The 12,631-nt window shown below is 39.9% G+C and overlaps 1 protein-coding gene and 1 pseudogene across 1 annotated transcript in view; both read right to left on the reverse strand.

The window, feature by feature from the left end:
* The window catches only part of TTC23L (tetratricopeptide repeat domain 23 like), a 58,969-nt gene that overhangs the window by 42,412 nt on the left and 3,926 nt on the right, over positions 1–12,631 (reverse strand). Inside the window, 1 exon segment of the mRNA XM_049769040.1 lies at positions 9,537–9,717. Within this exon segment, the coding sequence (XP_049624997.1) occupies positions 9,537–9,717 (181 nt within the window).
* On the reverse strand, positions 11,191–11,329 carry LOC126002951 (uncharacterized; annotated as a pseudogene).

Raw genomic sequence — 12,631 nt, forward strand, 5'->3', positions numbered from 1 at the left:
CCGGCCTCCAGGCCTTCCTGGGGTGGCAGCCCAGGCGGCCAGAAAAGGTGGATCCAAATTGAGGGTGCTTAGATCTGCTCATTTTTACTAAGGCAGTCTCTGGCAATTTCTTACCAGTCTCATGTTCACTGTATATATTTATAGTATATCCTATCCTTAAGTTATGTTTTGTGTATGTAGAATATCCATCTGGTATTCTGCCCTTTCGCATACCCCTGTAAAGCTCATTTTAACTCCTTAACTCTATCACCCCCAACCATCAGTACACCCCATTTACCCTTTTTTTTCTATTCAAGCATTATTTTTTTTGTTTTTTCGGACCACACCAATTTGATGTTCAGGGGTTACTCCTGGCTAAGCACTCAGAAATTGGCCCTGGCTTGGGGGGACCATACGGGACGCCGGGGGATTGAACTGCAGTCCTTCCTTGGGTAGCGCTTGCAAGGCAAACACCTTACCTCTAGTGCCACCTCACCAGCCCCTCAAGCATATTTTTTCTCTCTCTTATATTTCTTCTTCTTTATATATATTTTATTTAAACACCTTGATTACATACATGATTGTGTTGGGGTTTCAGTCATGTAAAGAACACCACCCATCACCAGTGCAACATTCCCATCACCAATGTCCCAAATCTCTCTCCTCCCCAACCGACCCCCACCTATACACTAGACAGGCTTTCCATTTCCCTCATACATTCTCATTATTAGGACAGTTCAAAAGGTAGTTATTTCTCTAACTAAACTCATCACTCTTTGTGGTGAGCTTCCTGAGGTGAGCTGGAACTTCCAGCTCTTTTCTCTTTTGTGTCTGAAAATTATTATTGCAAGATTGTCTTTCATTTTTCTTAAAACCCATAGATGAGTGAGACCATTCTGCGTTTTTCTCTCTCTCTCTGTGACTTATTTCACTCAGCATAATAGATTCCGTGTACATCCATGTATAGGAAAATTTCATGACTTCATCTCTCCTGACAGCTGCATAATATTCCATTGTGTATATGTACCACAGTTTCTTTAGCCATTCGTCTGTTGAAGGGCATCTTGGTTGTTTCCAGAGTCTTGCTATGGTAAATAGTGCTGCAATGAATATAGGTGTAAGGAAGGGGTTTTTGTATTGTATTTTTGTGTTCCTAGGGTATATTCCTAGGAGTGGTATAGCTGGATTGTATGGGAGCTTGATTTCCAGTTTTTGGAGGAATCTCCATATCGCTTTCCATAAAGGTTGAACTAGACGGCATTCCCACCAGCAGTGGATAAGAGTTCCTTTCTCTCCACATTCCCGCCAACACTGTTTATTCTCATTCTTTATGATGTGTGCCATTCTCTGTGGTGTGAGGTGGTACCTCATAGTTGTTTTGATTTGCATCTCCCTGATGATTAGTGATGTGGAGCATTTCTTCATGTGTCTTTTGGCCATGTGTATTTCTTCTTTGTCAAAGTGTCTGTCCATTTCTTCTCCCCATTTTTTGATGGGATTAGTTGGTTTTTTTCTTGTAAAGTTCTGTCAGTGCCTTGTATATTTTGGAGATTAGCCCCTTATCTGATGGGTATTGGGAGAATAGTGGGGGGCTCTTGTATCCTGGGCGCTATTTCCTTTGAGGTGCAGAAGCTTCTCAGCGTAATATATTCCCATCTGTTAATCTCTACTTTCACTTGCTTGGAGAGTGCAGTTTCCTCCATGAATATGCCTGTAGTCAATGTCCTGGAGTGTTTTGCCTATGTGTTGTTCTATATATCTTATGGTTTTGGGTCTTATATCAAGGTCTTAAATCCATTTGGATTTTACCTTCGTACATGATCTTAGCTGGAGGTCTAAGTTCAATTTTTTGCAAGTGGCTAGCCAGTTGTGCCACTTGTTGAAGAGGCTTTCTTTTCTCCATTTAAGATTTCTTGCTCTTTTATCAAACATTAGGTGATTGTATTTCTGGGGAACATTCTCTGAATATTCAAGCTTACTCCACTGATCTGAGGTCCTGTCCTTATTCCAATACCATGCTATTTTGATAACTATCGCTTTGTAGTACAGTTTAAAGTTGGGGAAAGTAATTCCTCCCATATTCTTTTTCCCATTGATTGCTTTAGCTATTCTAGGGTGTTTATTGTTCCAAACGAATTTCAAAAGTGTCTGATCCACTTCTTTGAAGAATGTCATGGGTATCTTTAGAGGGATCGCATTAAATCTGTATAATGCCTTGAGGAGTATTGCCATTTTGATAATGTTAATTCCTGCCAATCCATGAGCAGGGTATGTGTTTCCATTTCCGCGTGTCCTCTCTTATTTCTTGGAGCAGAGTTTTATAGTTTTCTTTGTATAGGTCCTTCACATATTTAGTCAAGTTGATTCCAAGATATTTGAGTTTGTGTGGCACTATTGTGAATGGGGTTGTTTTCTTAATGTCCATTTCATCCTTATTACTATTGGTGTATAGAAAGGCCATTGATTTTTGTGTGTTAATTTTGTAGCCTGCCACCTTGCTATATGAGTCTATTGTTTTAAGAAGATTTTTGGTAGAGTCTTTAGGGTTTTCTAAGTAGAGTATCATGACATCTGCAAACAGTGAGAGCTTGACTTCTTCCTTTCCTATCTGGATACCTTTGATATCTTTTTCTTGCCTAATCACTATAGCGAGTACTTCCAGTGCTATGTTGAATAGGAGTGGTGAGAGAGGACAGCCTTGTCTTGTGGCAGAATTTAGAGGGAAGAAGGCTTTCAGTTTTTCTCCATTGAGGATATTTGCCACTGGCTTGTGGTAGATGGCCTTAACTATATTGAGAAAGGTTCCTTCCATTCCCATCTTGCTGAGAGTTTTGATTAAGAATGGGTGTTGGACCTTATCAAATGCTTTCTCTGCATCTATTGATATGATCATGTGGTTTTTATTTTTCTTGTTGTTGATGTGTATTATGTTGATAGGTTTACAGATGTTAAACCATCCTTGCATTCCTGGGATGAAACCTACTTGATCGTAGTGGATGATCTTCTTAATGAGGCATTGAATCCTATTTGCCAGGATTTTTTGAGGATCTTTGCATCTGTATTCATCAATGATATTGGTCTGTAATTTTCTTTTTTTGTAGCATCTCTGTCTGGTTTAGGTATCAAGGTGATGTTGGCTTCATAAAAGCTATTTGGAAGTGTTTCTGTTTGTTCAATTTCATGAAAGAGTCTTGCCAGGATTGGTAGTAGTTCCTCTTGTAAAGTTTAAAAGAATTCATTAGTGAATCCATCTGGGCCTGGGCTTTTGTTTTGGGGCAGACATTTGATTACCGTTTTAATTTCATCAATAGTGATGGGGGTGTTTAGATATGCTACATCCTCTTCCTTCAACCGTGGAAGATTATAAGAGTCCAAGAATTTATCCATTTCTACCAGGTTCTCATTTTTAGTGGCGTAGAGTTTCTCAAAGTAGTTTCTGATTACCCTTTGAATCTCTGCCATATCAGTAGTTATCTCTCCGTTTTCATTCCTAATACAAGTTATCAAGTTTCTCTCTCTCTCTTTCTTTGTTAGTTTTGCCAGTGGTTTATCAATCTTGTTTATTTTTTTCAAAGAACCAACTTCTGCTTTCGTTGATCTTTCGGATTGTTTTTTGGGTTTCCACTTCGTTGATTTCTGCACTAAGCTTTGTTATATCCTTCTATTTCCCTATTTTTGGGTCCTTTTGTTGAGCACTTTCTAGTTCTATTTGCTGTGTCATTGAGCTACTCAGGTAAGCTCCTTCTTCCTGATGTGTGCTTGCAAAGCTATAAATTTTCCTCTTAGTACTGCTTTTGCTGTGTCCCATAAGTTCTGATAGTTTGTGTCTTTATTGTCATTTGTTTCCAGGAACCTTTTGATTTCCTCCTTGATTTCATCTTGGACCCACTGGTTATTCAGTATGAGGCTGTTTAACTTCCAGGTGTTCAAGTTTTTCTTCTGTGTCCCTTTGGAATTCACAAATAATTTCAGAGCCTTGTGGTCAGCGAAGGTAGCCTGCAAAATTTCTATCCTCTTGATCTTATGGAGGTATGTTTTATGTGCCAGCATGTAGTCTATCCTGGAGAATGTCCCGTGTACATTGGAGAAGAATGTGTATCCAGGTTTCTGGGGATGGAGTGTCCTATATATATCCACTAGGTCTTTTTCTTCCATTTCTCTTTTCAGGTCTAGTATATTCTTGTTGAGTTTCAGTCTGGTTGACCTATCCAGTGTTGACAAAGCTGTGTTGAAGTCCCCCACAATTATTGTGTTGTTATTGATATTATTTCTCAGATTTGTCAACAATTGTATTAAATACTTTGCCGGCCCCTCATTCGGTGCATATATGTTTAGGAGAGTTATTTCTTCCTGCTCTACATACCCCTTGATTAATATAAAATGTCCATCATTGTCCCTTACAACCTTCCTGAGTATAAAGTTTGTATTATCTGATATTAGTATGGCCATTCCAGCTTTTTTATGGGTGTTGCTTGCTTGGATAATTTTTCTCCAGCCTTTTATTTTGAGTCTATGTTTGTTCTGACTATTCAGGTGCGTTTCTTGTAGGCAGCAGAAGGTTGGATTGAGTTTTTTGATCCATTTAGCCACTCTGTCTTTTTGTTTTGTTTTTGGGTCACACCCAGTGGTGCTCAGGGGTTACTCCTGGCGGTCTGCTCAGAAATAGCTCCTGGCAGGCACGGGGGACCATATGGGACACCGGGATTCGAACCAACCACCTTTGATCCTGGATCGGCTGCTTGCAAGGCAAACGCCAATGTGCTATCTCTCCGGGTCCCACTCTGTGTCTCTTAACTGGTGCAATTAGTCCATTGATGTTGAGCAAAAGAATTTTCCTGGGATTTAATGCCATCTTTATATCGAAATTTGGTGTGTCTTTAGGTTAGTCTTGTCTTAAATTAGGTCTTTCAGTTTTTCTCTTAAGAATGCTTTTGAGTCTGTAAAGTTTCTGAGCTGGTGTTTATCTGTGAAACCATGTATTCTTCCGTCAAACCGGAAAGTGAGTTTTGCTGGGTACAGTATTCTAGGTGAAGCATTCATTTCATTCAGTCTTGTCACAATATCCCGCCACTGCTTTCAGGCCTTTAGTGTTTCTGGTGACAAGTGTGCTGTAAATCTCAAGGATGATCCCTTGAATGTAATTTCCCTTTTTGATCTTGCTGTTTTCAGAATTCTGTCTCTATCTGTGGGTTTTATCATTGTGACTAGGATGTGTCTTGGAGTATTTTTTTCTGGGGTCTCTTTTGGTTGGTATTCCTCGAGCATGTAGGATTTGATCACATATATTCTTTAGCTCTGGAAGTTTCTCTTTAATGATGTTCTTGACCGTTGATTCTTCCTGGAAATTTTCTTCCTGGGTCTCTGGGACTCCAATGATTCTTAAGTTGTTTCTGTTGATCTTATAATAGACTTCTATTTTCACCTGTTCCCATTCTTTGACTAATTTTTCCATTGTCTGTTCATTTGCTTTAAGTTTTTTTTCCCAATCTCTCCTGCTGTATGGAATTGTTATTTATCTCATCTTCCACAGCACCAAGTCTATTCTCAGCTTCTGATATTCTGTCCCAGAGCTTAAGCATTTTGTCATTCACTTTGTTTACTGTGTTTTTAGGCCTGTTAGTTGACATGTTATTTCAGTTTGAAGTTTTGTGATTTCTGTCTTCATATTTTTTTGGTTCTTATTAGTGTTCTGTTCAACTCCATCCATGGTTTCTTTGAGTTTGTTGAGCATCTCCCATATTGCTAGTCTAAAGTCCTTATCTGAGTGGTTGATTAGTTGGTTGGTCATTATCTGGCCATCAGAATTGTCATCTTCATTCTCTATGTCTGATGCTGGCCTGCATTGTTTCCCCATTGTCACACTTGTATTGTGGGTTTTTCTACATGTTGTGGTGGTATTCATTGGCTAAATGATGTAGGCAGCCACACTCCTCTGGTGCTGCCCTTTCTGGATGGGTCAACTTGCCTCCAAGGGAGAGAAGTCCTCCGTGGATGAAGCCTCACACAGGATCAAAGCTTGGGCCCGAGCACGCAGCAGAGAAGACAGTCCAGAGAGAAATGCTGGGCTTCAGTGATCCAGCATAATTTAGTGTGATTTTTTCTTCTTGTTGCGATGGTGTTCTTTTCTTAGAAAGAGCCCACAGCCGCATAGCGAAGCACTCTTTTCCGCTCACTCCCAAGAGGCTCACGCAAGAGGACAGTAGACAGACACTCACAGGCAGCACTCACAATTTTTCACAGTCGGGCCCCACTGGGCAGGTGTAGTTTCTTGTGTTCTCCCAGCCTGACATCACTAACAGGAGACCTGACTTCTGCAAAGTACTGCTTTTAGCTGGTTTTCACTTTATGGAGCAGTTCCTTGGCATTCCCGCCCTAGAATTGGCCTCTGGGAGAGCGAGTTTTCTGAGAGCCTCTTTTCGGCCCACTCCCAAGAGGTTCACGCAAGAGGACAGTAGACAGACACACACAGACAACACTCACAATTTTTCACAGTCGGGCCCCACTGGGCAGGCGTAGTCCCATTTACCCTTTGTAACCAGTACTGCACTCTCCTAATCACACACCAAAGTGGTCCATTGGATTTAACAACCCCCAACTATTTTAAAAGACTTAAAATGGACACGTATGGCTTTTGAATATTTTATGTCTATTTTCTTTGACAGCTATAACTCTTACTAAATATTCCCTTATACAGTGAAGATTTTCCCCACTTTTATTCTTTTCTTCTCTCTGTGAGCTGTTCAATAAGGAATATTCGGTGAAGGAATTCCTCAGTGTAATGCTTATGTTTAACCATGTCATGGGGATTTTTGGACTTGTTCTTGCAGCCTCCATATGGGCCTATAATGCCATGTGGCATTGTTCCTTGTTTGCATAGGCACATTAAAATGGGAAAATACTATACATACAAATAAATTCTTATCTAATAGAGGTAGGAGCACAGAAATCTTGTAGAGCAATGGTCCTTACACCCTGAACATTGACATAGTGACCTTTCACAGGCCTCAGAAGAATGGGCATTCTCCATTCACCCCTGAACCAGGGAAGCTAACTACAAAACATCCAAGGTCATTTATAACATCATCTGGAAGCAATCCTCTACCAGGGAAGACCCTACCACTGCTCTGACATTGACCTGCTCAAGAAAGACTTCCCTCAACACTAAAAAGACTTGACAACAATGACAGTACAGAGCTCTCTGAATTGCCCTTTTATTGTGACGTGAAACTAGAGGACACTCTACACCATCCTGACTTCAATTTAGGATATTTGGATTCCAAGATCGTTAATACAGAAACATGATACCAACAACAGAGACTGTGTGAAAAATAAAAGTGTAATGGCACTAGAGCCAATGACTTCGATTGGACAAACTAGTTTGCCTGGCACCTAGAGTTGGTCTTATGCCAGGAAACTTCAGAGGGAGGGTCTCCTTGTATTTAGGCCAAGGCTTTTCCTTTACATGTCCCTCATATTTTAGTGGGCCTATGCAAACAATAATTGCCACTCTAACACCATTTTTACTGTGCTCCTTTGACTCTAATCCCTAAGAAAAACAACCCACTTAAACTTTTGATGTTAACTTAAACTACTATGCATGTGCATGGACATGTAAAAAAAGTACTTTGCCTTCAATGTTTAAGGAGTTACTTAAGTTTTATGGCTTTAGATTGCTTTGTGTGCTGCTAAGAATTATTATTTAATACAATCTGGGGACTTGAGGGACAAAGTAATTGTACAAGGGTTCTGTTTTATTTTTTCTTAATGTTCTTTGGCTGAAAGTTCAAAGTTTGGATATCAGCAAGGGGATTTCTGAGAATTCTGTTTAAGGGTGATTGTCCTTCCTCTGTAACTTTACCTTGTCCTCTTTCTTTGCATCTTTGTTCTCATAATTAAAAATAAATTTATTATAAAAAAGTATAAAGCTTTTAAAGTTTAATAAAGATGAATATTCTATGTAGAAGATATATACATGAATATGGAAATAATATGGAAACATATGTATCATATAAATTATCTATGTAAAGTAAGGGAAAAGAAATTCAATATTTAATAAAGTTTAGTTAGTTAAAATAAAAAAAATGCATACCTGAACATTAACCTGCCACCATGCCTTCAACTTCTGGTCCTGTATTTACTTATGATCTACTGTGACGTGAACACACCTTATATGGAGCCTCTCCAGGCAGCCTTCTACCAGGCTGCCTTGGTTCTCACCCTCTTGCTGCACAACCCAGTCCCCCTTACACAAGAAATATTCCCTGGTGTTGGAGATATAGTACAGTGGATAATGCTCTTGTGTTACATACAATTGAACTGGATTTGATTCCCAGCATCCCATATGGTCTCCTGAGCCTGTGAGAAATGATTCCCAAGTGCAGAGTCAGGAGTAACCTGAGCATTGCAAAGTGTGACCCCCCAAAAAAACAAACAACAATAAAGCCCCACAAGAAACATTTCCCTAGTCTTTCATAGAAAGTGTTTTTAATGGTTTTTTTTTTTTTGAAGGGGGGCCATACCCGGTGATACTCTGGGGTTACTCCTGGCTATTTACTCAGAAATCCTTTCTGGCTTGGGGGACCATATAGAATACTGGGGATCAAACCACAGTCCATTGTAGGTTAGCGTGTACAAGGAAAATGCCTTACAGCTTGTGCTACTGCTCCAGTCCATTTCTAATGTTTTAAAATTATTTATTTATATTTGGCTTTTGGACGATGCTGGCAATGCTCAGGGGTTACTTATGGTTCTATATTTAGGAATTATTCCTGTCAGTGCCTAGAAGTGGGTACAGCATGAAATGCTAGGAATCAAACTCAGGTCAGCTGCATGAAAGGCAAGTATCTTACTCAATATACTCTCTCCCTCACACCAAAGATAAGAATCTTTTTGTGTTTTATTTTTGTTTGTTTGTTTTTGTTTTTGGCCACACCCAGTGTTGCTCAGGGGTTACTCTTTGCTCTGCGCTCAGAAATCGCTCCTGGGTTGGGGGACCATATGGGACACCAGGGATTGAACTGAGGTCCGTCCTAAGTCAGCCACATGAAGGCAAATGTCCTACTTCTGTGACATAGCTCTGGTTCCTCTTTTTGTGCTTTGTTTTGTTTGGATCATACCTGTCAGTGCTAAGGGATCACTTCTGGCTCTGTGCTCAGGAATTACTTCTGAAGCAGCTTACAGGATCAGATGTGGTGCTGGGGATCGAACCTGGGTTGGCCATTTGCAAGGTAAGTGCCATGCCTGCTGTTTTCTCACTTCAGCCCAAAATATTTTAAAATTAAGGTAACTAAACAATAACAGGAAGAATCAAATAATTATTAGTTAAATACAGAAGCATAAATCTCTATGAAGATACACAAATTGATTCATATGTGAACCCCAAAAATAGACTTTGGCACTCAATGAAGCCCTGCCTTTTTTTCCCATTTATAGAAAAATGTCACCTCTGTTTTGTGGGCTTCCATCAGTAGTTAAAGGCAGGATTTTCTAACCATGGGTAAGTTTTCAAATGGAAACAAAAATATAGTAAGTTTTTGGTTGATTTTTTTCAGCTTTACCATTTTATCCTTAATCAGATGAGTTACTTTCTTCTGCGACTGAACTAGTTTTTCCATGGGAAGAGACAAAGCGCTTATGGCTTCCTCCTTGGTTTCAGTGTCACCATCACTTTCCCCAGACCCACTAGAGGAATACAACTCATCTGCTTGCTGCTGTGAAGGATTCTTGGTTTGATGTGACCTGGAGGTACCAGAAGAATGGAGTCAGAGCTGACCTCTGTATATCTCAAGCCAGGTAACATACTTTCCAATCTGTTAAGGATATGACTTAATAAAACTAGGTATTACTCATCTCACTCTCAATTCCAACATTCCCACAGAAAGGTGGTGGTTAAAATTAGAGTTACAGCTCTGCTTCTAACTAGTAACCTAAGCAAGTGCTTACTTACTTTGCTTCTCTGTAAAATGAGGTCAGTATGAGAGCCTGTGATGAGATTATGGGATCAAATGAGACTAAACACTGCCTGGCATTTAGTGAGTGCTCATTTCGCATTAGCTATGTCTAGAAGGCTCCACAACTTGCTTTAATCAAGCAAATAGTTCCTAAGTGGGAAGATCTCAAATATCCTTTCATGTTCTAAACTTTGGATTCAAATGGGAACAAGAAAATGTCTATTATGAAATAGCAGAAAGAGAACTAACATTTTGAGACTGAACTTCATATATATTTCTTAAAATATTCGGCATGTAATGTGGCTGATGTGACTGACTCAGGGGGATGTGGTCTTAAAGAAGAGGCAGTGAAACTCACAGAAGTATCAAGTAAATGATAAAAAAAAAGGTCTTCTGAGGCCTGGAAAGATAGCTCAAAGAACTTGAACCATGGGTAAAACCTAGGAGTAAGCCCCTGAACTCTTCTATATATTTCCCAAAGGCAAACAAACAATTTTTTTTTTCATTGAATGTTGAGGAAAAAACTGAGTTAAAAACTCTCCCCAGGGGCTGGAGAGATAGCATGGAGGTAAGGCATTTGCCTTTCATGCAGAAGGTCATCGGTTCGAATCCCAGCGTCCCATATGGTCCCCTGTGCCTGCCAGGAGCAATTTCTGAGCATGGAGCCAGGAATAACCCCTGAGCACTGCTGGGTGTGACCCAAAAACCACAAAAAAAAAAAAAAAAAAAAAAACCTCTCCCCAATCACACCTAATACAGATATCTGAATTCAACTCTGAAAATGGTTATAAATAGTTGGATACACTGATTAAATAATTAAGTCTTCAAAATTTTTTTAAGAAAAAGAAAAAAATGTATGAGCAAAATCTTCTCTAGTAAGTTCTACCAAAATGCCAAGGACATCTAGCATTCATTCTCTGCAAACTCTTACAAAACACTTTACAGTAGGAAAATCTTCCCTTACTCATTTTATGAAACTAACTTTATATTGATACAAAACTAAGCAAGGACACAACAAAATGAGACATTATAGAACAATATTGCTGATATCCCTCGATGCCAAATTCAACAAAATCTTAACAAATGAAACAACACATTAAAAGTGATAGATCTAAGGGCTGGAGTGGTGGTGCAGAGGGTAAGGCATCTGCCTTGCTTGTACTAGCCTAGGACGGACCCAGTTCGATCCCCCACATCCCATATGGTCGACCCAGTTCGATCCCCCACATCCATATGGTCGCCCCAAGCCAGGAGCGATTTCTGAGCACATAGCTGGGCTCGGGCATCCCGCAAAGTAGGCAGGTCACCGGGCCGGCGACCTTTACTCGCACAAAAATTCGTCTTACATTCGGCAGTGAGGACCCGGGTTGTTATTTTCCTTACTCATAAGTTTAAGGCATATCTAAATATCTTAAGTAAAAGACCCAAAAGTTAATAACCAATTTCTGAACACATAGCCAGGAGTAACCCCTGAGCATCACTGGGTGTGGCTCAAAAACCAAAAGAGAGAGAGGGGAGAGAGGGGGGGAGAGAGAGAGGGAGAGAGAGAATAAAATAATAGAATAGAATAAAATGATAGAATAAAAACCAGAATAATAGCTCAAAGAAAAAACACATGCATGAGGCCAGGGTTCAATCTAAGCATTGTTAGGTGTGGGCCCAAATTTTCTCCCAGAAAAAAATTAAGGTTCAAACATATTCATCTGAGATCAAAAATAAAATGCTAAGAGATATACCCTATGAACATAAAAACACAATACAAAAAGGCCTTTTGCACACCTATATTCATTATAACACTATTTTCAATAGTCAGAATCTGGAAACAATCTAGATGCCATTCAACAGATGAATGGCTAAAGAAACTGTGGTACATATACACATTAGAATATAATGCAGCCATCAGGAGAGATGAAGTCATAAAATTTTCCTATAAATGGATGGCCATAGAAACTACTATGCTGAGTGAAATAAATCAGAGCAAGAGACAGACACAAAATAATCTCACTCATCTGTAGATTTTTTTTTTTTTTTTGGATTACACCCGGCAGCGCTCAGGGGTTACTCCTGGCTCTATGCTTAGAGATGGCTCCTGGCAGGCTTGGGGGACCATATGGGATGCCAGGATTCAAACCACCGTCCTTCTGTGTCTAAGGCAAACTCCCTACCGCTGTGCTATCTCTCCGGCACCTCATCTATAGGTTTTAAGAAAAATAAAAGACATTACTGTAATAATAACCAGACACAATAGAGATGAGGGATGGAAAGAGCGGCTCATGATATGAAGCTTACCACGAAGAGTGGTGAGTGCAGTTAGAGAAATAACTACACTGACAGCAATCATGACAATGTAACTGATTAAGAGAAGTAGAATGCCTGTCTCAAGTGGGGCTGAGGGTGGGGGGCATTGGTGGTGGGAATGTTGCACTGATGAAGGAGAGTATTCTTCTTATGACTAAACCCCATCTACAAACATGTTTGTAATTGTAATGCTTAAATAGAGATGTTGTTGTTGTTATTATTATTATTATTATTATTATTATTATTTTGGTTTTGGGGCCATAACCAGTGATGCTCAGGGATATCTCCTGGCTATGTGCTCAGAAGTCCCTCGTGGCTTGGGGGACCATATGGGACGCCAGAGGATTGAACTATGGTCTGTCCTAGGTTAGCGCAGGCAAGGCAGGCAGACAATGCAGTTTGTG

Source organism: Suncus etruscus, chromosome 2 (assembly GCF_024139225.1).
Source record: "Suncus etruscus isolate mSunEtr1 chromosome 2, mSunEtr1.pri.cur, whole genome shotgun sequence".
NCBI lineage: Eukaryota > Metazoa > Chordata > Mammalia > Eulipotyphla > Soricidae > Suncus > Suncus etruscus.